The sequence below is a fragment of the Parasteatoda tepidariorum genome, chromosome 1, assembly GCF_043381705.1.
Source record: "Parasteatoda tepidariorum isolate YZ-2023 chromosome 1, CAS_Ptep_4.0, whole genome shotgun sequence".
Lineage (NCBI taxonomy): Eukaryota > Metazoa > Arthropoda > Arachnida > Araneae > Theridiidae > Parasteatoda > Parasteatoda tepidariorum.
The window spans coordinates 61,806,854-61,828,390 of record NC_092204.1 but is presented as its reverse complement, the minus strand read 5'-3'; the positions used below and the strand labels follow the sequence as shown (position 1 = coordinate 61,828,390).

At 27.1% G+C, this 21,537-nt stretch overlaps 1 protein-coding gene across 2 annotated transcripts in view; it reads right to left on the bottom strand.

The window, feature by feature from the left end:
- LOC107452650 (very low-density lipoprotein receptor) overlaps positions 1-21,537 on the bottom strand; it is a 38,376-nt gene that overhangs the window by 6,015 nt on the left and 10,824 nt on the right. Inside the window, exons 3-17 of one of the 2 annotated variants that reach the window (XM_016069194.3) lie at positions 13,411-13,536; positions 13,079-13,201; positions 12,837-12,953; positions 10,927-11,169; positions 10,586-10,705; positions 8,990-9,118; positions 8,763-8,882; positions 7,943-8,071; positions 7,266-7,437; positions 6,478-6,696; positions 5,460-5,578; positions 5,241-5,380; positions 2,717-2,858; positions 2,478-2,624; positions 282-455 (exon numbers count right to left, since the gene is read on the bottom strand). In XM_016069194.3, coding sequence (XP_015924680.1) covers positions 282-455; positions 2,478-2,624; positions 2,717-2,858; positions 5,241-5,380; positions 5,460-5,578; positions 6,478-6,696; positions 7,266-7,437; positions 7,943-8,071; positions 8,763-8,882; positions 8,990-9,118; positions 10,586-10,705; positions 10,927-11,169; positions 12,837-12,953; positions 13,079-13,201; positions 13,411-13,536 — 2,220 coding nt within the window. The remainder of the gene's footprint in view (positions 1-281; positions 456-2,477; positions 2,625-2,716; positions 2,859-5,240; positions 5,381-5,459; positions 5,579-6,477; positions 6,697-7,265; positions 7,438-7,942; positions 8,072-8,762; positions 8,883-8,989; positions 9,119-10,585; positions 10,706-10,926; positions 11,170-12,836; positions 12,954-13,078; positions 13,202-13,410; positions 13,537-21,537) is intronic. The other variant, XM_043039287.2, reaches the window with a different exon arrangement.

Below are 21,537 nucleotides of genomic sequence, written 5' to 3'. Positions count from 1 at the left end.
ATATATTTTTTGACATTTAATTAATAATAAAAAAAACAGAAATATCTGAGAAGAAAACATTAAGTTTTAAGCTATGAAATCTCCAATTTTTAAATAAGAAAACCAACACAAAAGAGATTGATTATAAATAAAAACCAACTAAGGAGCAACAAACTTTAAAAAGAGATGTCATTCAAACAAAATACTAGTTTTTACGCATAACACACTTGTAGTTTTTAAAGGCAAGCATGCAGCCAATTGCAAAGGAAATAAAAATGTAATAATCCAGGAAAAACATCTACCTATATTATAAGCATCTGTGGGCTGAAAACTGCCCGAATCAAACTTTGATGAGTTTGAATCATTTAAATTAAGATTTGAAATAGCTGTTGAAGTTGAGATGATAATATCACTGGTGACTGAAGAAACGGTGGTAGTCTTAGTGTTACTCACAGGGGCAGATGTAGAATTGAAAACTGTTAAAAGAAATTATTTTAGTTGAAAGAGATGCAAAGTTTAATAAGAGTAGTTTAAAATATTAAACTTCACAGATTCTGAAATACAAAATAAAGAAAGGGGAGGATAATTTATGCATAGAATATTCGAATTGTCTAATTAAATGATAAATGGATTTACTATAAAATACATTTAAATTATAAGTCACTAATTAACATTATCTGTTCATAATTTAACAATGTTTTGACTAAATCTAATTTAAAATAGCTCCTACATATTTTTTTTTAAATATTAACATTTACACATAATACAATAAGAAAATTTTTTTAATTAAGTAAAACTAGTATTGATTGAAGTATCATAAATTAGAACCAAAGTTCATGAATTATAACCAAATTTAAATTTAATCAAATACAAAAGATTTCCAAGAAATTTAACAAAATAAATAAATACTTAATTGATAATGAGCATAACATAAATTTCAGATATTTGAAATAAAGGGCTAGTTACATTAGCATTGAATAAAAGCCATATTTTCAAATTGTTCAGTAGAGTTATTTTAAAAGCCTTTTATGCAGGGAAAAAACATGATTGAGATGTTTAAAAAACATTTTTGTGTAATTTACCAAAAAATTCTAGAAACTTGATGAAAAATTCTAGAAATGTTTCTGATTAAAAAAAACTGACATACAGGCTATATAAAGAAGAAAAAAAAAATTTAAAAACTGAAGTTGTAAAGTTGAAAAAAAAATTTGAAAACTACAAATCAATAGAATGAGTACTGAAACTTTTTCCAGGTAAATTTATAAAAAAAAAAAAAAATTTTTTTAAATATATGCTTTCTGATCAATTTCAGAATTGATGGAAAAATTTTAAGATCAGGTTCAGAGAGGCTTTACTCTCATTTAAAACACTCTCAAAACTACATTAACAATGTACAAAACATGACTGTGAGAAAAAGTATTTTTAATTTTAAACCATTTTTAGGTATAACGCAAAATTTTAAAAACTATAGTTAATTTTACTCATGAATAGTCATGAGCCATTGAATCAACAGCTTGCGTTTATCGATTAGGGGCAAGGCCTGACATCTCATGTTAGTAGGGATATTATTTGAATTTAGCAGTCTAGGCACTTTTCTGTTGTTTTCTTTAGAAATATGTATTAATAATTAAATAGAGCATAATCTTTAAATGAACAAGCCATTATCCTGTTTAGTAAAATTTGGATTCTCATGGACTATGCATCTTGGAAGCAATTATTTTAACTAGAGGAGTTAAAACAAATCGCACAAGTTTATCAATTTGTCAAAAGGATTAAGTCTAAAAGTATTCTTGACTAATGATGTGTAGCTTTATCAAGGTGGTGCTTTTGACATCAAAAACTGATTTTTGACATTACACGTAAGTATTGAAAACTGTCATACTCTGTCGAAATCTGACCAAACTGTCAAAAACGAGGTGCAAGTTTCTTTTCTGTCATTGGGGACATTTAATTGGACATAAAATCATGCACAATACTTGTATTATATACTACTATAATTATGATTTGCATTATATATCATAAATAAAAAATATAGCCACAATTATTGAAACTTTTAATTGGGTTTTTTAGAAAACAAGATATTCTTACTACTTTAAGACCAAAATTATTTGCTAAATTATAACTACTCAGTTTATGTTACTGATAATAACTATTATGAGTTGTTAATTATTATCAATCTAAATATTGATTTAACTATTCAAATGTTTAGATTAGATTAAATAAAAAGTGGTCGCCAATATTTGTTTGATCTTAACTTAATTTTTTTTTTTATTCTCAATATTTTGATTCCCAAGCCAAACCAAAAAATAAAATATAACCTTAACAATTAGGATGCATGTAAGTTGGAGAAGAAAAAATTTTAATAGTCAGAAAAAAACTTCTTTCAGCTTTAAAGGATTGAAAAATGGTGAAGAAAACACATTGAGTACAATCTAATATAAAAAAAGTACTTTACAAATATTATTTAGTTAGAAGTAAAAAATTCAATCAATCCTCACCCCTTTGCATACAGGTTGCATGATCAGCAGCCAGAACCATGCCATTAGGACAAGCACATGTATATCTCGGCGACTGAGCATTTATATTCGGTGTCGGTAAACATAAGTGTGAACAATGTCCATTCATATTACTACAGTGATTTACACCTATAAAAAAAATAAAAAAAAGACATTTCTAAAATTTTGAAACCTTATCTACACATAAAATTGGAATTATCTATACTGTAGCTTCTATTTACCTTTTGGTTGTTTATAAGAATGATATATATGAATATCCATAGGAGAGTTTATTCCATTAGTAACTTCAGTAACTTCCTCTCCAGTAAACTTATTCATCTTGTGAATTGCTTCTGTTTCCCAGTCAGTCCAATAAATCCAATCCTACAACGAGATCATAATTAATTTAATTTTAATTGCCAGAATTTTAACAACATATTGAAGAATCAAGTGCTTGGTACAATTATTTTAAAAATATGATTAAATATTTTAATTAATAGCTTTTAATTTTAATTGAATACTTAACAATTTATTAGTGAAAAGCATACATATTCTTTTAAAGGTAACATAAACTTAAATATATTGTCACCACCTAAAATAAGTTACACAAACACTCATATTCAAAATGTTTTTGTTATCTCACTCCCTAAAAAATCTATTTGGTGTACTAAATTAGGCAATATTACTGAAAGACTCAGAACATAAAAATTTTTTTGAACAATATTTTTAAAATTTAATAATCAAAACATGTATTCAGCTTTAGAATATTTGTAAAAGCTATTTTTCAACCAATGTTAAGAAGTTACAAATAATTTATTTTAAAAAAATTACAAATCCAAGCATAAATTTTAATAATATTATGCTCTAACAAAATATTAATTATAAGTTCATGAAGACAAGTTTCACATAAACAATTTTTATAGTTAATACTTTTTTAATGAATGCAAAAATTAAAAGGGAAAATTTGTTTATCAATTGATATATTTTAGTTAGTTCCTTACATTGAAAAACTTAAAATTACACTGGGAATATAAAAAAAAAATTTAACTTTTATACATTAGCAATTTTAATAAAATTATAACGCAAAGATCATCAATTTTGTGGTATGGAAAGAATCATCAGGTTACAAGACACAAAATGAAAAATACAATACAATCAAGCTAGTTACATAAGTTAATGCTAAAAAAAATTGACCACTTAAAAGAAGTGAGCAAGACTAAATAAGTTTATTCACTACTGAGCACAAGATAGATGAAACGAGAATGAATCTCAGATATAACAAGCTAAAAATAAAAAATAATTAAATTGAACCTGCAGTCACTTAACTAGTAATAAATTAATGGTTTTTCAAAATACTTTTTTTTTACTTTTAATCTGTTGCATTTTCCACATTCATTTTTTTCTCTTATCTTTTATTCCACTCAGCAATGACTTGAATTGTTTGGTCTTCTCCAAGTTTTCTCATTGGTTGAATTTTTCCTACGCTAACTTCCTATTGTAATTTGTTCCCATTGTATTTCTTAAATCCTTTTCTTAAATTATGTCTAGGCATTGATGATGGTATTAGACATAGCAATGATTTAATTTTCTTGTCTCTTGTATTATTTATTATTTAAACATTTTCGTTCTCTATGTCCTGCAGCACAAAGAAAGCCTTTACACACTCCTAATTTTAAAGAGCTATCTTTTCCGTAAGAATGGATCTGAAGAGATTTATTAATTGATCAAATATAATTCCACTTCTTTAACTATTTTTTATCATTAATTTTTGCCTTCAAAAAGGTCATAATTTGTCAGACTCAAAAAAGAACTATTTACGTTAAGAAAGGAATTCATAAAACAAGAGTCAAGTATATTAAAAAATGAAAGAATATCCAAAAATGAGTAGTTTTATAGTTTTTGTTCAATACATGAAAAACAAAAAAAAAATTTTTTTAAAGTTTATTCCATTATAGAGAATAAATTTTGACCAAATAAATTATCCTTCATCATGATTGCATATTTTTAAGTATAGTTATGGCAGTTAAAATATAAGCTATATTTTAAATAGGGCGTCAAAATTTAAGTCTGTATTAAAAAGAATATAAAAATTTTATCCAAAAACAAACAACTCAGGTTTTTTTTTTTGGAGGGGAAATTTTGATGGTTTAGCATACTAATTTCCCTTAGCTAAAAGCTTTATTTTGTGAAGTTTATAGCAATGGGAAATTTCAATTTTTTTTTTTATTGCAGAAATTTCTTTTAACCTGATTTAAAAACATTTATAAGAACTTCTAAAACTTCATTTATGAATAGCATGACATAAATATAAACAGGTTATTAATAGAATAAATTTTCAATTTTCAAAATTCTATTTTAATTATTAATTACTTTTAAAACTAAGCCCTATTATAAGTTTATATCATTTGAAATTAAATTTTTTGCGGCAATATGTAACAAAGGGGTAAAGCAATAAAGATCCTTACATCTCAAATTGTACAATAAAAAATTCAATAAACTGGTAAATGCATGGAGCAATCAATATAGTTAGTGTTAAAATATTTTTTTTAATGTCTCAACATAACATGCATTATAAGTTGTAAATTCTAATGTAATTATTTAGTTCATTAACATCATAGAAACTAGTCATATTTCACAACCAACATGTCACAACTAATAGTCATAAAGGCTTATATCAAAACATAATTGAAATCATGGTAAAATAATTTATCCCCCAAGTTAAAATCAACCGAATTAAAATACAATGTGTTTCTTTTCTAAACTTACTTCAAAAACATCAATGGAAAATGGATGCTTCAAAACCACGGGTGAGGATTGAATCACTCTTCTATTGTCTCCATTATAATCACAGGAACTTAAAAGATGCAATTTAGCATCAGCCCAAAATATTTTTTTGGAAACAAAATCTGAAAATAAGCATAAAATTGAAGGAAATGGAACTGCAGCAGGGAAAATGAATAAGTTCACAAGGATGATGAAACTCACCAATAGCAAGACCATTAGGCCACTTAATGTCAGAAGATACGATTGTTGCTCGATGACTACCATCCATACCAGCTCTTTCAATTTTTGCAGGTTCACCCCAATCAGTCCAATACATCCAGCTAAAATTGTAAAAAAATTATATCAGCATTAGACAGAATTGGTACAAATAGAAAAATTAGGCACAAAAAAAAACATTAGGCTTTTTCTCCTTAACACTTTTCCTTTTAAAAAAAATCCTTTTCTTTAATTAATTCCTTTTCTTTATTTAATTTCTTTATTTAATCTTCTTAAATCAGTCAAAGCTTTGGTTAAATGTATTATTAATTATTTAACAAATATACAAAAATATTAATTATTACAAAATCACTGAATAAGTAAAATCGCAGTTATTTTAATTCAAATAACACAATCATTAATTATAAAGTCAGGGAACCAAATGAAGAGTAAATTAACTTAGATTAGAAAACATTTAAAAACTTAGTTTAATTATTTTAGGCAAAATAAGTTTTTCTTCATTATTTGTAAACACAAATTAAATGTTTAATTTTAAAGCATTTACATTTACAATAATAAAACAAAATGAGTATAACAGAAATATTTATTTACTAATGGCAATACCAGCTAATCAAGTGATTGAAATCTAATCATGTTGATGCTGATTCCTAATTTTCTAAATCAATAATCTCAAAGAAAAAATTGAGCTTCTTGTATGCAAAGTGTGAAGTGGAGAAAGTAACAAAAATAAAAAATAGCGAGGGGAAAAAAAATGAGATTTACTGTAAAATTAAAATTGTGTGATAATTTAAAGCAAGCTGATATGCAAATGTTAAGACATGAGAAATTATTTTTATAATAATTTCTCATAATTATTTTTATAATAATTTCTCATAATTATTTTTATAATAATTTTTATAAAAATAATTATTTTTATAATAATTTCTCATATTTAAAAATTATCTCAAAATAGACCTTTTTAGATCAATTTTGAAATAAGTTAAATATCATGAGAAACACATACCCTTCAAGAGGATCTACAACAATAGCTCTTGGTTCATCTAAATTATCATTAATTATAGTTTTCCTCATTTTTCCATTTTTATCAGCAACTTCGATGACATTTCCGACAGTATCCGACCAATAGATATGTCCATAAATCCAGTCTACTGCTATACCATCAATAGTACCCAAGTCCTGAGAGACAATAGTATTTACTGGACTACCACTGTTAACTGGAACACTAAGGGACAAATAAAAAGCAAGTTTGACAACAGTTAAGATCACAAAAATAATAACATTTTAGAATAAAATTAGAAATTTAATAAAACTGTATTTCGAGACACCAAAAAATTTTTTTATGTATAACAATGGTTTACTTTTTCGCTATAACTTTTTAAAAGCTTAATTTTTAATTAACTTCATTGATTTTTGTTAGTGTCTTTCTGAAAAATTTGCTTTACTTTTTAGCAGAAAAAGATAACACATAACTTGTGTTGGTAGAAAAAGTTTTATATTATTCACCTAAAGTTTTTATTCTGCAACAATTAATCAAAATATACAAAATGAATTTCGTCTTCATACAATGTAGTGGATTTCAAAAAATGTATTGCATTAAGTGTACATCATAAATCAAATTACTTGAAGTATATTGTTAATGCCAATAAGTTAGTTTTTAAAAAATTACAATAACAGAACCTATATTATGAAGTTTTCTCCTTCTGAAACAATTGACTTATAATTGTAAAATTGTTACTTAAATCTGAGCATACAAATAAATTTTATTGATTATTAATAGTAACTGTATCATACCTTTTAATTGCTTCTTCAATATTATCACACCAATATATAGTACCAGTACCATAATCATAGTTAAGTGCAACCCCATTTCTCAGATTACTAACAACTGCCAAATATTCCTTCGTTTCTGTATCAATTTTGCGTATTTCTTGACGATTTGTAAATAGAATTACAATGTGGCCTTCTAAAAGAGAAAAAAGTATTTTGTTTAGTTTCTAAATAGAACAATATATTAATAATTTTTTTTTATCAAATTTTGAACTAACTTGGCTGTTGTTACTTTTATTAATTACCTGTTAACAGTTTAAAAAAGGCTGAGTTTAATAATTCTTATTCTGAAATCATGTAGTAAAATGCAAAATGAGCAACTAAAATTATCTTCAAATTTACAGTTCTAGTAATAGATAAAAATTAAAAACAAAGCTACTATGAAATTGCAATTTATTTATAAAACATTAAATTAAGATATAGATCTACTGAAATAAATATACAGGTAAGAATCTAATGTGATAAAAGCAAGTTTTAATTCTTTTAAAAAAATTTATTAAAAAAGTAAGAAAAGAAAAATCTGTTACTCAGAGTTTATTTTGTAGACAAAAACAAAAATATAATAGCTGTTAATGATTAGAGCAATTTTTATTGCAAAGAAAATGGAATGGAAAATGAATGATTAACTGAAAAATACGTACCTTCTGCTCGACATCTTTTATTGTTGTTTGGTTCAAGACTATAACCAGAAATGCATTCACACTTGTGACCTCCTTTGGTGTTATGGCATATTTGAGAACAAGTTCCGGGTATTTCACATTCATTAATATCTGGAGATAAAAAGGTTTTTGAATTAAGATAAATATAGCCTGGCAGCTCAAATTGTTTTGTTGGCAGAAACAACAGACACATCACTGCCATGAATCAAAATTCCTTTACAGAGATAAAAAATTTAAAAGCAGATGAATTAAAGTAAATAAACACAGTTACAGAAGAATTAAAAGAACTGCATGAAATGAAAAATAAGACATACTTAACTTACTGAATTCAAGAGACTCAGATTTATTTATGACATAACCAACATGTGTGCCAACAATATAGATAAAAAGCAAAATACTGGAAAACTCACTGTACCTAGTGTTGTAGAATTGGTGCTTCCAATATGTGCTCTAAGAAATTGCATTTTGATATTTTCAGTGAATAATAAGTACTAATAAAATTGCACAAGTCCCAAAAATATACCTGGCAGTCAACTGCCAAATTTTAACAGAATTTCACTTCTCATTAACCATTAATAAGTTAACAAGGCCTTTATTTTCACACAAATTAAAATATAACCCTTTTTAGTTTTCGAACTCGTACTGTTATTGGATCATATCAATTTGCTCTCAACTACAGGTTAAAAGATAAAATCAAAAGCAATATTGTTCTTTATATGATCAAATTACTTTGGATATAATATAGCGTAATAGTTTTGAAACATAATGATGAAATATTTTTTTAAAAAAATTAACTGATTACCTTCACATGTGCGGTTATCCATTAAGTAATATCCTTCCCGGCACAGACACTCAAATCCAATAGGCAGATCATGACATATCTGAGAGCAACCTCCATTATTTTCTTTGCATTCATTCTTATCTGCAAAAATATAAAATGTTTATACATTAAATATATATACAGAAATATAAATGTAAACCTAATCATATTAGAATAAACAACAGAGGTAAAGAAAGCTTTATACTCACAGCACATATCTTTTGGTTCATCTTCAAACTGACCACAATCATTCTTAGTATCACAAACCAATTTTAAAGGTATGCAATGGTCTCCACAATTAAACTGAGTTTTAGGATTACATTTGCTGGGTTGTAATGCTGTATTGAAAAGAAATGTAAACATAATATTGAGAAAAAGTAAAAGAAATAAGTTTTTTTAAAAATAAAAAAAAAACTTTAAAACACAAAACTTATTTATTTTAAATCTAACACATTGAAAATTAGAAAATGGAAACTTTTACTCTGAACTTGAATTTTCATTATTTTTACTATCCTAAAGTACAGAACTTTTGATGAATACAGTTATATAAACATTTTCATTTACCAATTATGATACATAACTAACCCTTTCTAGTTACCAATTAAGATATATTTTTAAACTTTTTAAAACAAAATAGGTCTTATGTACACCAATATGAAGAAACACATACGAAGCTAAAATGAGATTTTTTAAACCAGCGTTTCTTTATTTTTTTCAGTTATTGAACCCAAAATAATAAAACTTCTTTCGACGGAACACCAACATTATGAATAAAGTTTAAGGTAATTGTGAACGTTATAACAAAAGAATATATTTAAAATATTTAATTAGAAGAATGAAGATAAGTTTTGTCATTAATAATCTTAAGTTAGGTTTTATTTCGACCAATTAAATTTACAGTTCTTGTGCTACATCTAGTCTAGTTATGAAGTTGTTTCTGGTGTACATACACAAGCTGAAAATGATTAAGTAAGCCGAATTATTGTTTACTTCTAAATGAAAACTCATGAGAACTACTATAAACTTTGAAAATTATTATTTACGGAAACATATTTCTTTATTAAAGAATTTAATTATTTTGATTTGAAAAGCATAGTAGGAATTACTAATGAAATACTTTAGAAATGCTTGTCTCTTTTTCATAATTTGTTTGATATATTGTTACTAGAAATTTTATATGTTCCTTTAAAAAATGCCATTTCTATTTCATTGGCATTTTACTTGAAATAATTTCATATAGGCAAACGTAAGATTAAATAAATTATGGATTATAGGTGAGGTCTAAATGTAATCTGGTTTCAAAACTTATCACAGGTTATAAAAAGTTTTTACTCGTGGAACCCCTTTAACTCTTTCACAGAGTCCTAAGGTTTGGCAGAACAACATTTGGGAACTAGACCATCCCATCATTATATCCTTAGGCAAGTTTGAAAGAAAATGTCCTTAAAAAATTCCTATCTAAAAACCCCAGGAAAACCTGTCTGCTCCACGAAAGCAGCTTGGTAGTTTGTAAAGTATTCATTTTGTTGCTAACAAAAATGTTAAACCTCCAAAAGGATAAAACTTTAATTACAGTATTTAATTTAGATTTTAAAAAATTTAAACTAAAATTTTTTTTAATTCATTAGCATCAATTTGTTAATACGAAAGATGGAAAAAATTAAGCTAACAATTACTATATCCTATAGCTACTATTAAAATGTATATTTTGAAAGAAAAACTTCTCTACAAAAATAAATCATTCATATATTATAATAATAACCAATCCATTCAAATGCTAATCTAAAATTTTCAAAATGATATACCTTCACAGTCTATTTCATCAGAACCATCAACACATTCTTCATCTCCATTACATTGCAACAGGCCAGGAATGCAATGAAGATTCTTGCACTGAAACTGATCAGGTCTGCAAGTCTTAGTGCCTAGAATAAGGATATCATTTTAAAAATGAATCTCTAGTATTAATCATACTAATATCTACACATAAAAAATATTTCAACTAACTTAAATTTAATTGTATTAAAATTTTAAAAAAAACAATAAGCCAAAAAAAAAAAAAATTTTTTTTTTTTAAATTGCAACAACTAAAAACTAGTTAAACCTAACAATGAAAAGATAAAAAAAATTTCAGAAAAGCACATACAATTTAATTCATCAGAACCATCTGGACAATCAGAATCTCCATCACAAGTCCAGGAGTTATGGATACAATCTTTTTTATTCGAACACATAAACTCTCCAGACTTGCACAAAGTAGGTTCAGCAGTCGGGCAATCTTTTTCATCTGATTCATCGGAGCAGTCAAATGATCCGTCGCATTTCCATTTCTCAGGAATGCACTTCCCATTTGCGCAGACAAATTCTGATGATTTGCAAGTAACATTAGCTGAAAAATAAGATAATACATTTTAATTAAAACATTTTTATGCATTAGAAAATCACAAAGAAGTGTTTCAACAAGTCCTTAAATATTTATTTAGCAACGCACACTATTTCTCAATGGAAAAACGTCATTAACTGGAAAAGAAAGATTGAAAAAAAGAAGTTTTGAGCACTCAAAAGAAGACCCCCATGATCAAGACCCAATAACATATGTCAGATAAAATTTTCAAAGATTACATACTAATTTGTCATGATAATGGATGCCTTGATTGGACAGCTCAAAACATGTTACCTTTCTGAAGTATATCTGTTACTTCATTTTGTTGGGTTTATATTTCCCATGCAGCATGAGTTAGTAATAAAATCAAGATTGCAATAACAAATATGCATAATCAATTAAAATTAGCAATATTGGTTTAAAAATGTATTAATTTAATCTATTATTTTTTTGAAGAAAAAAACACCTTTTGGAAATTAATGCATTAAACTTAGAAGATGATTAATTGAATGTAAAGCAGCGAAAATCTGATAATACCGCAGAAAAAAAAAGGTAAAGAGAAAAGGAAGAAAAACCACTAAGGTATCTCAAGAATAAAAAACTGGAATTTAAAGAGCTTTAAAAGAAAGTACAACTGAAGTAAAAACAATTAAAATGTTAAAACATTACTAGTATTACAAAGTAAATAAAATGCAAAAACTTTTAATACCAAACAATATTGCAAGATACATATAAGTAGAATTCACACCAGTGATGAAAATTTAGTGGTCTAATAGGACCACCTAGGTATTTATTTAGAAGGCCAAAAAAATTAATACGGTTGACAAACCTAGAAATCTAACTTTACAATAACATAATTTATACTCATCAAAAATTATTAATTGCCATCCATAGTTTCATTAGCCCATAATGATTGAAAATTAGTAATTTTTAAAATCAAGTGTAAAAAAGCTAAAATAATATTAATAAATAGCTTCAACATAAAAACTCAAATGCTGAGACCAAATAAATGAAGAATACAGAAAGTAAGAACTAACAAAATATACGAAAAATTAATTATCTAAAAGTTATAAGATTTCAAATAAAGTCCATTCTAAAAGAGCAAAAAATATTTTATTGATGAACAATAAAACTACATAATGCCAGTACATAAATGCAAAAAACAGCACAACATATAACTTTGAAATTTAAACATAAATATAAAAATCTTTGCACCAGACGAATTTAGACATTCCATTTGAATATCATTCATTTGAATTCCATTCCACGCATAGAACAATAAAATTAGCGCAAAATTTTTTTTAATGCATGAAATTTAAAGAAAAAAGCTATTTTTTGCTAGTATTTTGTAAATTCCAAACATACTTCAAGAAGACAAATTTATCGCCCTTGCATATAATTTTAGCGACATTTGTAGAACATTTGCTGACAATTGTCGTCGTGTCGCCTAATGGCGTGAACTTTAATTATAAGTTACATATTAAAAATAAATAAATAAAAAACTGTTTTTTATAATTTACTCCTAACACAAATTAAGTAAAACAAGAACTGTTCAGACATTATACTATGTGTTTTTTTTTCTTTCTTTTTTTTCACCGGCAAGATTACCAGCAATTCAACATTGAATAAATAAATAATTCAATCAAATTTATAAAAGATATTAATTCCCTTACCACAATTTTTTTCATCACTATTATCTCCACAATCATTGTCTTGGTCACATACCCATCGCTTAGTAATACATTTATTATTACTACAGGTAAATTCATCTTCAGAGCATGTAATTTGTTCTAAAGAAATAAAAATAAAATTCAAGAGCTGTTTTTAGAAGGATATATTAAATATGAATGAAACATATTCATAAAAAATAGATATTAAACACAATAACAAAATGAAAGTTTGTTATGTCACTTACGACAATCGCTCTTTTCATCAGATCCATCTTTACAATCTTCTTGTCCATCACAATGCCAAGATATTGGTATACACATGGCAGGAGACAGGCATGTAAATTGATTGGCTAAGCAAGTTCGGTTACCTGAAAAATAAAGCAGTTTATAACTAGGTTTTAATTATAGTAATAACCAAAAGGTTAATATTATTAGCAACAGAAATAAGAATTTTAAACACAGACTAGAGGGAATTTTTTCAAAGAAAATTAAAATGAAATTTCCAAATACTATAAGACAAATTTTTACATCAATTAAAAGTACACATTTTACTAGGAATGAAAGCACAGAAACTCACTGCAAATTTCAGGGTCTTCATCAGAATTATCAAGGCAATCATCTTCATTGTCACATTGCCACCGATTTGGAATGCATCTGCCATTAGTTTTACATCGGAATTCGGTATCTGAGCATGTTCTAGCCTCTGAAATTAAAAGGCAAACTTTAAAACCAAAAGCAACTTAAAGATAAGTCTAGCTTAAGCCACAAAATAAAGCCACAATTTGTGGAGAGAATACACTAGAGCTGACTTCTGTGATTTAACACACTCAAGATACTTTAAGCAAATTCGAAAGACTGAATGTCAGAAAATGTCACAATTCATGCTGGTACTTGTTTACATTTACTGCAGCTGTTTATCCTATTTTGCTGATTTTATGAAATATATGTTTTTCTAGATTTTACATCAAATAACATAATCCAACTTTCTTTAAACAGTTTTATACCTACACAAATCTAAATTCACGATAATATACAATTTCTTTCAAAACACTTAAAAGGAACATCTACAGCCCATTTTATGGGCTTAGTCCAGAGCTTAGTATAAGTTAAGGTTTCAAGAAATTGTTTTGAGAATAGACCACTGATCAAAACTACTAATATTCCTAACAAGAAAAATACTAATATTATTAACAAGTCGTTAAAAAAATGCTCAATTAAGTAAATTTAAGCTTTTTACGAAAGTTCAAATGAAGTAATATACAATTAAAAAAGAAGACAGTTAAACAAGTAAGCTATGCAAATGACACTTACCCCGAATTGATTCTAAAGAGATCCCATATCCTCTTTTTGTATAAGAATAACAATAATAAAAAATTATTTATTTTACAAAAACTACTATCATTTTTATATTTTCCTGTGCAGTCAAATATCAAGTCTAAAAAAATATGTTAACTAACTAAACTGTAATTTAGCACAAATTTTAATGTTAAATAAATTAAATGAAAAAAAAAACAGTTTGTGCTAGTTAATTGGCATTTTAAAGTTCGGCTACACACATTAAATTATCAAAATCTATTTATTAATTATTTTATCTCCTAATTTATACTGAATATTTGAAAAGATTTTCTTGGTTTTAATTTCAAAAAAAAGCAAATGAAATTTTTAAACAGATAATTAAAAATAATATTGTTCAATGGAAAAAAAATTTACCATATAATTTTTGGTCTAATAAGTGAATTTTCATCTATTAAGTACCAATTTCAATGGCTTAAAAGGTAAACTTCAAATATGCTAATTAATTTGTGTTAACTATTAATTACATTACAAAATCAGAAACAAAAACTTTCTTTCATCCTTAGAATAAATATAATTCTTTTTATGGATTTATATTTTTGACCATCAAAATATTAAGGATAGCTGCTATTTCATAACTATGGTCTCTAAGGGGAAAAAGTTGGGACCCTTGTTACTCTCACTTTTTGCTATATCTCCGGAGCTTGAAGTGAATCGAAAACTTTTTGCAAACTTTTTATTTTATAATAAAATTTGTTTCTCTGAAGATAATTTAATGCAATGAATAACTTCAATAATTATTATTTAATTTAATAATGGTGGGGAAAAAGTCTGAATGGTAAAGGAAATTTTTTTTCATTTTAAAATAAGAAATTTTAAATGAAAATATACAAAATTAGTACAAATCTTAAAATAGTTTCTCTGCTAAAAAAATTTCAAAAAATCGTTCCTTTAAATTCTTATTTTTCAAGACATATTCAACATATTTCATTCAAATTTTTTGCCATTTATAATAATGCATATAAAAAGTAGCAAATATTAATTCAAATTACTTTTACCATTATTGCATAAAAATAAATTATTAAAAATTATTTTTACATGGAATTATTGTAGGATAAACAATTATTATAAATGTGGGCAAAAAATTTTCTTCTCACTAATAAAGTTACCAAGATAAAGGGAAATACTTGAAAAATAAAAATTAAGAAGCTTTAACTTTCGACACTTCAATTTGGACTATAATTTCCAGGATACAACTATCCCTCATACTTTAATGGCCAAAAATCGAAATCCGTCAAAAAAAGTTGAGTAGAGTTATTCAAAGAAAAGCGTTTGAATTTTGTGACTTAATTCATTGTTAGAAAGCATATTTTAGCCAAACCTTTGAACCACTAAGAATGGTTTTTAGTACATGACAATACAATCAATAAAACAATAGTTATACAGAGTAATATTTCTTTCCTTCACTGTACAGAGAGCAAAATAATTAAACAGAACACACTATAAATAAAAATTTAGTTAAAACAAAAAGCATTAGTAAATTATTAAATTAACAATGATAATTATGTTGATTGTTAATTATTTTATTTTAATTCAATTTTTTTTACATGTTTGCGTTGAACTATCCTTGGAAGAATGATTTTTCTGATAGAGTAGAAAATGTTTTGATACGCTTATACAATTCCAACTATGTGGTGAAATGCGTAAAGGAAAAATTAACTATTAGGAAATATTTTCCAAGATAAAACAAGGGCAATACGAAAACAAAAAGAAAATAAGACAAAATTTCGCTAAAATGGAGGTTACTTTTTTTCTAGAAAAAGTTTTTTTATTATTTTATTTGCCTGGTTTAGTAAATTAGAATATCACACTCATGAAATATGTCTGCATGTTTAACTATTAAAATGTTTCAGATTTAACTCTCATTTTAAATATGCCATGTTTTAAGAAACAAATTAAAGTGTGTAACAGGTTTTCTAAAGTGGATAAAAACTTTGTTCTAATTTTTTTCATTTGCGAGTAATAAAGATTTGAAGATATTACAGATGGACAAACTTTTTATTTTATTGTTAACCTTTTTAGAAACTACTAATTACGCTAAACACCATCTGCAGTGAAGAGCAGAAGGGGAAACATCAAAATCAAGTTCGACCACGTCACAGCGCGCGATTCATTTCGTCATCAGCAGACGTATCAGGCCAGATTTAGCAGCCAATGAAATCGCTGAATTCACGACCCGCCCTCTTAAAGGCATGCTTCCGTGTACACACGCGATGCCGGCAGTTCAATAATTCGGATTTTCTACCACGGAATATTCTAGTTTCGAATCTCCGCAGGACAAGTCAGCAAGGATATTTCTAGGTTAAACAGAAGAAACAGAAGTTTCTCACCTTCTGCCCCCCTTCACCTTACGCAGCGCATGGCATTCCTTATGTTTTCCACACGAAAGAAAATTAAGTTTTATAAAGAAGAATTTACAAATACATCTAACCCAAAATGAAATACTTTTCATCCAATATTTTAAATGCCTTTTACATTTCCGATGCCACATGCACCAATTAGCTTATTTCTTTCATCAATAGTTTTCTTTTTTGATTTAACAGTAAGAAGCTTAAACTTTTATTATGAGTACGACACCAAAATAATTTCCATAAGCTAATTAGTATAAAACCTATCAAATATAATAACTTGAACTATATATAAAACCTATATACCGATGGAAAATAAAAGAACCATCGGTTCCCTATCGAAAAGTATGCATTAAAAAATAATTTTTCTAAGTAGTTTTTAAAACCGAATACTATTGTGTAAGATTATTTTTTGCCCGCTCCCACATAAAGCCGAAATTGCAGGTCAATGCCTCTTATTTCTTTATTAATTTAAAAGAATCTCCGATTACCGAAAGGAAAATGTAGGCCATTTTTTTAAAAAAGAAAATCAGATTGTTTTTTATCATAAACGTGAATTTTTCTTATTGCCTTTGAAAATAATAAATTTAAAAAAATAAATATAAAAGTTACTCGAATGTACAGTGGCAAAAAAAAATCTCCTACTTAAGCAATTGAAGAAATTAAAAAACTTCACAAAACTGCATTTTAATACGTGTGTGGGGGGGGGATTAAGCAACATAAATATTTTCCTAATGCCTTATAAATTGAAAAATGTACATAATGATCATTTTTACCACCGATTCAAAGCAATTTTCGCTTCACCACCAAATCGAATTGTTTCACTACAATTAATCTGTCGTGTTTACTTAATTGCCGATAATATTACCAACAAATGTTGCCTAGTGGTCTGAATAAACAAATACGGATCTCATACCATCTTTAAAAAGTGGTTATAAAGCAAAGATGAAAAATTGAATTTTATAAAATTCATAACCAACAGAATACTTTAATAATTTTCCGAATTCTTTTATATTTTAAAGTGAAAGGTATGACTAAAAAATGTGCAACTTTTATAACCAAATTGACACCAATAATTAATTTTCAGAACTGTACGAACCTAAATATCATGATTTATCAGTAATACCAAATCGAACGTGTTACTGATCTGATCTAATTTGTATCTGACTTTCAAGGTAAGATCAATCAATGGCAGGATTCATGAATTCAATTTAGATGAGGAAATGACAGGGTCAAATAGGACATTGTCATTACGGAAAAGGAGTACAGGAAGGAAACGTGCATACGTTAAGATGTTTTTTTCCCCCTCTTCTACTTGAGAATTTCATAAGAAGCATACCTGGATTGCTGTGAAGGTTTCCAATACCGGTTCGTTAAAAAAAATATCTACAATCTTAATCATGATATAAATAAGTTAAACAAGTCCTTATTTTGAACACCAAAAATGATATTAAAAATTAAAAAAAAAAAAAAAAAAAGAACAGGATAACCAATAAAATTCGAAAACNAAAAAAAAAAAAGATTTGTATTTTAAATGGTCCTACTATTACAAGGAAAACCAGATATCCGCTAAAAATACCGACTACAGTCTTTGTTGGGCAATTAGAATTTGATTTATACATGATTTACATTAATAAATATTTAGTTATTTTTTAATTTCATTGACATATTAAATAAATGAAGAAAAAAGAAAGTAGTAATTTGCAAGAAAATGAAATCTTGCTGGGTTCAATATGTGAAGATCCATAACAGCGAAATTTTTCGGATGATGAACCAATTAAAAAGAAATAGAAAGCCATCTATGAACTTTCACTGTGCACGAATCCATCCTAAGAACATTGTAGTTTATCCTAAGAACAGTCAGACTGCAGACGTTGCAACTCGTCTCTATCATTCTCTTCCAATGATGAAGAATTAGATTTTGAGAAATATTTGGTTAATATTGAAAAAGGAAACGCAAAACGAATGAAAATAAAGAAACAAAAGCCGTTAGATATAAAAATTAAAAAAATACTAACAGAGAAATATGATCGCTCTTGCAAGACACCTCTTTTATAACTTATATAAATCTGTCCTGAAAAGTTAAAACATGTAGCCCTAACAGCCAAGTCAGTGAGGAAAGAAAATTCTCAGCTCTGAAGTTAATCAAATTGGATCTACGATCCTCTACTAGTTTTTTCATTTCATTATGAATGCTAATTAATATGAATAACCTGCTCTGTCATAAATTTTTTAAGCAACATCTATTGCTTCTTTTACATTAAAAAAATAATAAGCTATAACACACATGCATATGTTTTCATATACACATGAGGGAGTCAGAGGAGTTTCTGGTATGTAATTTTTCCTACCTACCAACTCCAGTCCTAATGAAAATTGGTCCAGCTTTAATAGGTACCAAAGACAATATTGCTACAAAATATTATATTAGTATATTTGACACCTATTAAAAGTGCACCAATACTGTGCAGTTTTAATAAAGAAACTGTGGACAGAGGATTTTTACGGTCCCTATGCAGTAAATAAGAATAGGAAAAAATCGCTTGATTGTGGTCAGTTTTGACGATTATGAGTTGGCCTGAATACAGTTAATCTTCATTTTGATGGCATAAACTACAAAAAAAAACGTGTTTATTTTAATCGAATAACGCAAAGTCATCAGGATGGGCAAACAATAAATGGAAGAAAAAAAATATTTTAGTTTAAAAATTATTTTGTTGGTATATGCCTTTAGTTATGTTGCACAGATGATTCAGCACTGATTTATTGTTTACTTTTTTACACCTCGTACGAAAGAACGAGTATTCAGTTAGCCATAAATATTTTCTGAGCGTAAATAACATTTAACATTTTAAGACAGTGATTCTCAAATTTTTACTTTAGGACCACTAAATGCTTTACCAAATCAAAGGCGGACCTTATACACTAAAATAAATGGAAACCTGAAAATACATGTGCACATATAATAAGGTGAATAATATTTATGGTAGTCTATTTATAGAAAGTCGTTAAAAGAATATAAAAGTAAAATAATATGCAGAATATAAAATATCGTTGTCGCAGTTCCTCCAATTCATACTTAGGAAAAAAACAGTCTTATCGTAGTTTCAGAAAAGGAACTAACTCATCATATACAATATCAATTTACATTAAGTCTCATTACTTTTTAAAAGATATTTAATAAATCATATAAGCTAATTAACAAAGCCTATCTTTAAGCATTTAAAAGAAATTTTGAAAGTGCCAAACTTAGACAAATAAAAACGCTTTTTTTATATCGTGTCGAAAGGCCAATTTTTGACTGACTATAGCTTGAAAATTACTGTCTTTTCTTCTATTTTTGACTTTTATAATGTAAGATATAATTATACATGAGTAGGGATTTTTTTTTAGATTTTCGAAATCCGGGCTCCTGATATCTATTTTTTATATAACTGATTCGACATCTATGGGGCCGTTCAAAAAGTACGTACACAAAAATGGAGAAATTTTAAACCCCCCCCCTTCGTACATTACCGTACATAAGGTCTTACTCCCCCCCCCTTAGAGTACGTACATTTTATTAGTCTACCCCCCTTTTTCATAAAAATTAAAATAATTATGTTTTAAATAAAATTAAATATTTACTTAAGGAGTGTGTAGGATAAAGTCAAATTTAAATTTGTTGTATGTTTATAAAGTACGTACTTTGTATAATACCTCCCCCCCTCCCCATCGTACAAAACCGTACATAATAGCAAATCCCCTCCCCCCCCTTCGGGATGTACGTACTTTTTGAACGGCCCCTATCCGAAAATCACAAAATATCAAGAATCCTTTCTCATGGTGTCTTTAAAATAAAACTACAAAAATAAGTTTCTTGGGATTTTATCTATTTATTATCACAATCAATAATAAAAAGTAGAACATAATCATTAAACCAACAAAACATTTGGGCAATATTTGACCGGCTTAATAATTTCATAAAATTTAATCTGCATTTCTCGTATCTCTGCGATAGTAAAGGGGGAATATTTAGGTTGTCACGAAGCTAAAATGTTGTTTCATTTGGATAAGAAATTTTTTTTTTTAAAAGTTATCTCCTTCACCTAGGAATGAAAAAAATAATAAAAACTTTTGTGCCTCGCGAATAACAAATTGTTATCGCATGTAACTAAATTAGTTCTCGGCCAATGTGTTAAGTTTTAGAACGGAAATATGACGAAAGGAGAGCAAATATTTTCGTATTGTTATCATACAAAGTATTTATAGGTATGGAAAAGAAGAATTTACAAAAATTAAAATTCGACAAAATGATAGTTCTACTTCTCGCAAATATAACTACTGAAATTTTCTCTGCTAGAATTGCATCCAACATAAATCAAAAATAAAAAAATTTCATATTTGGAAGCTATTTAATTATAACTTAATTATTACTTATAACTAGCTGATTGAGATTTGCTTATTTTTGCTGATGAGGGAGGAGGGATATTTAAATAACCACAAATGGCGTACGCAATTTTTGAATGGCCCCATATTTCCAAAATAAACTATTATTTCATTACAGCTACACATAAATTTACCACTATCTCCACCAGCGGAGAAGCGAAACACACTAAAAAGGGGGGGGGGAAACTGTTGCTCAGCACGCATGTTACCAAGAAGAGCAAATATCACTCCGTCATAATCCAACATGTATTATAAAATTATACGATAACAAAAATGACGATAGCGTTGAAATCGCTAAGATTTAAGGTTATTTATTCAGAAAAAAAAACTACTTCGCGTTACCTGGCACATTAATTTTTCTTTATATTAAAATATAAAAAGAGAGATAAAAAATATTTAACTATGCATCACGATAGCAGTATCCTAGATCAGTAGCGTCAATCTGGTCTTGTAACCATTGAATTAAAGGACTTGAAAAAACCATACCAACCAAGTCTTCAAGATATTCCAGATTTATACTCTACATTTTATATGGTAGCAAAATTTATGCATTCATATTTGATTACAGTTTTAAT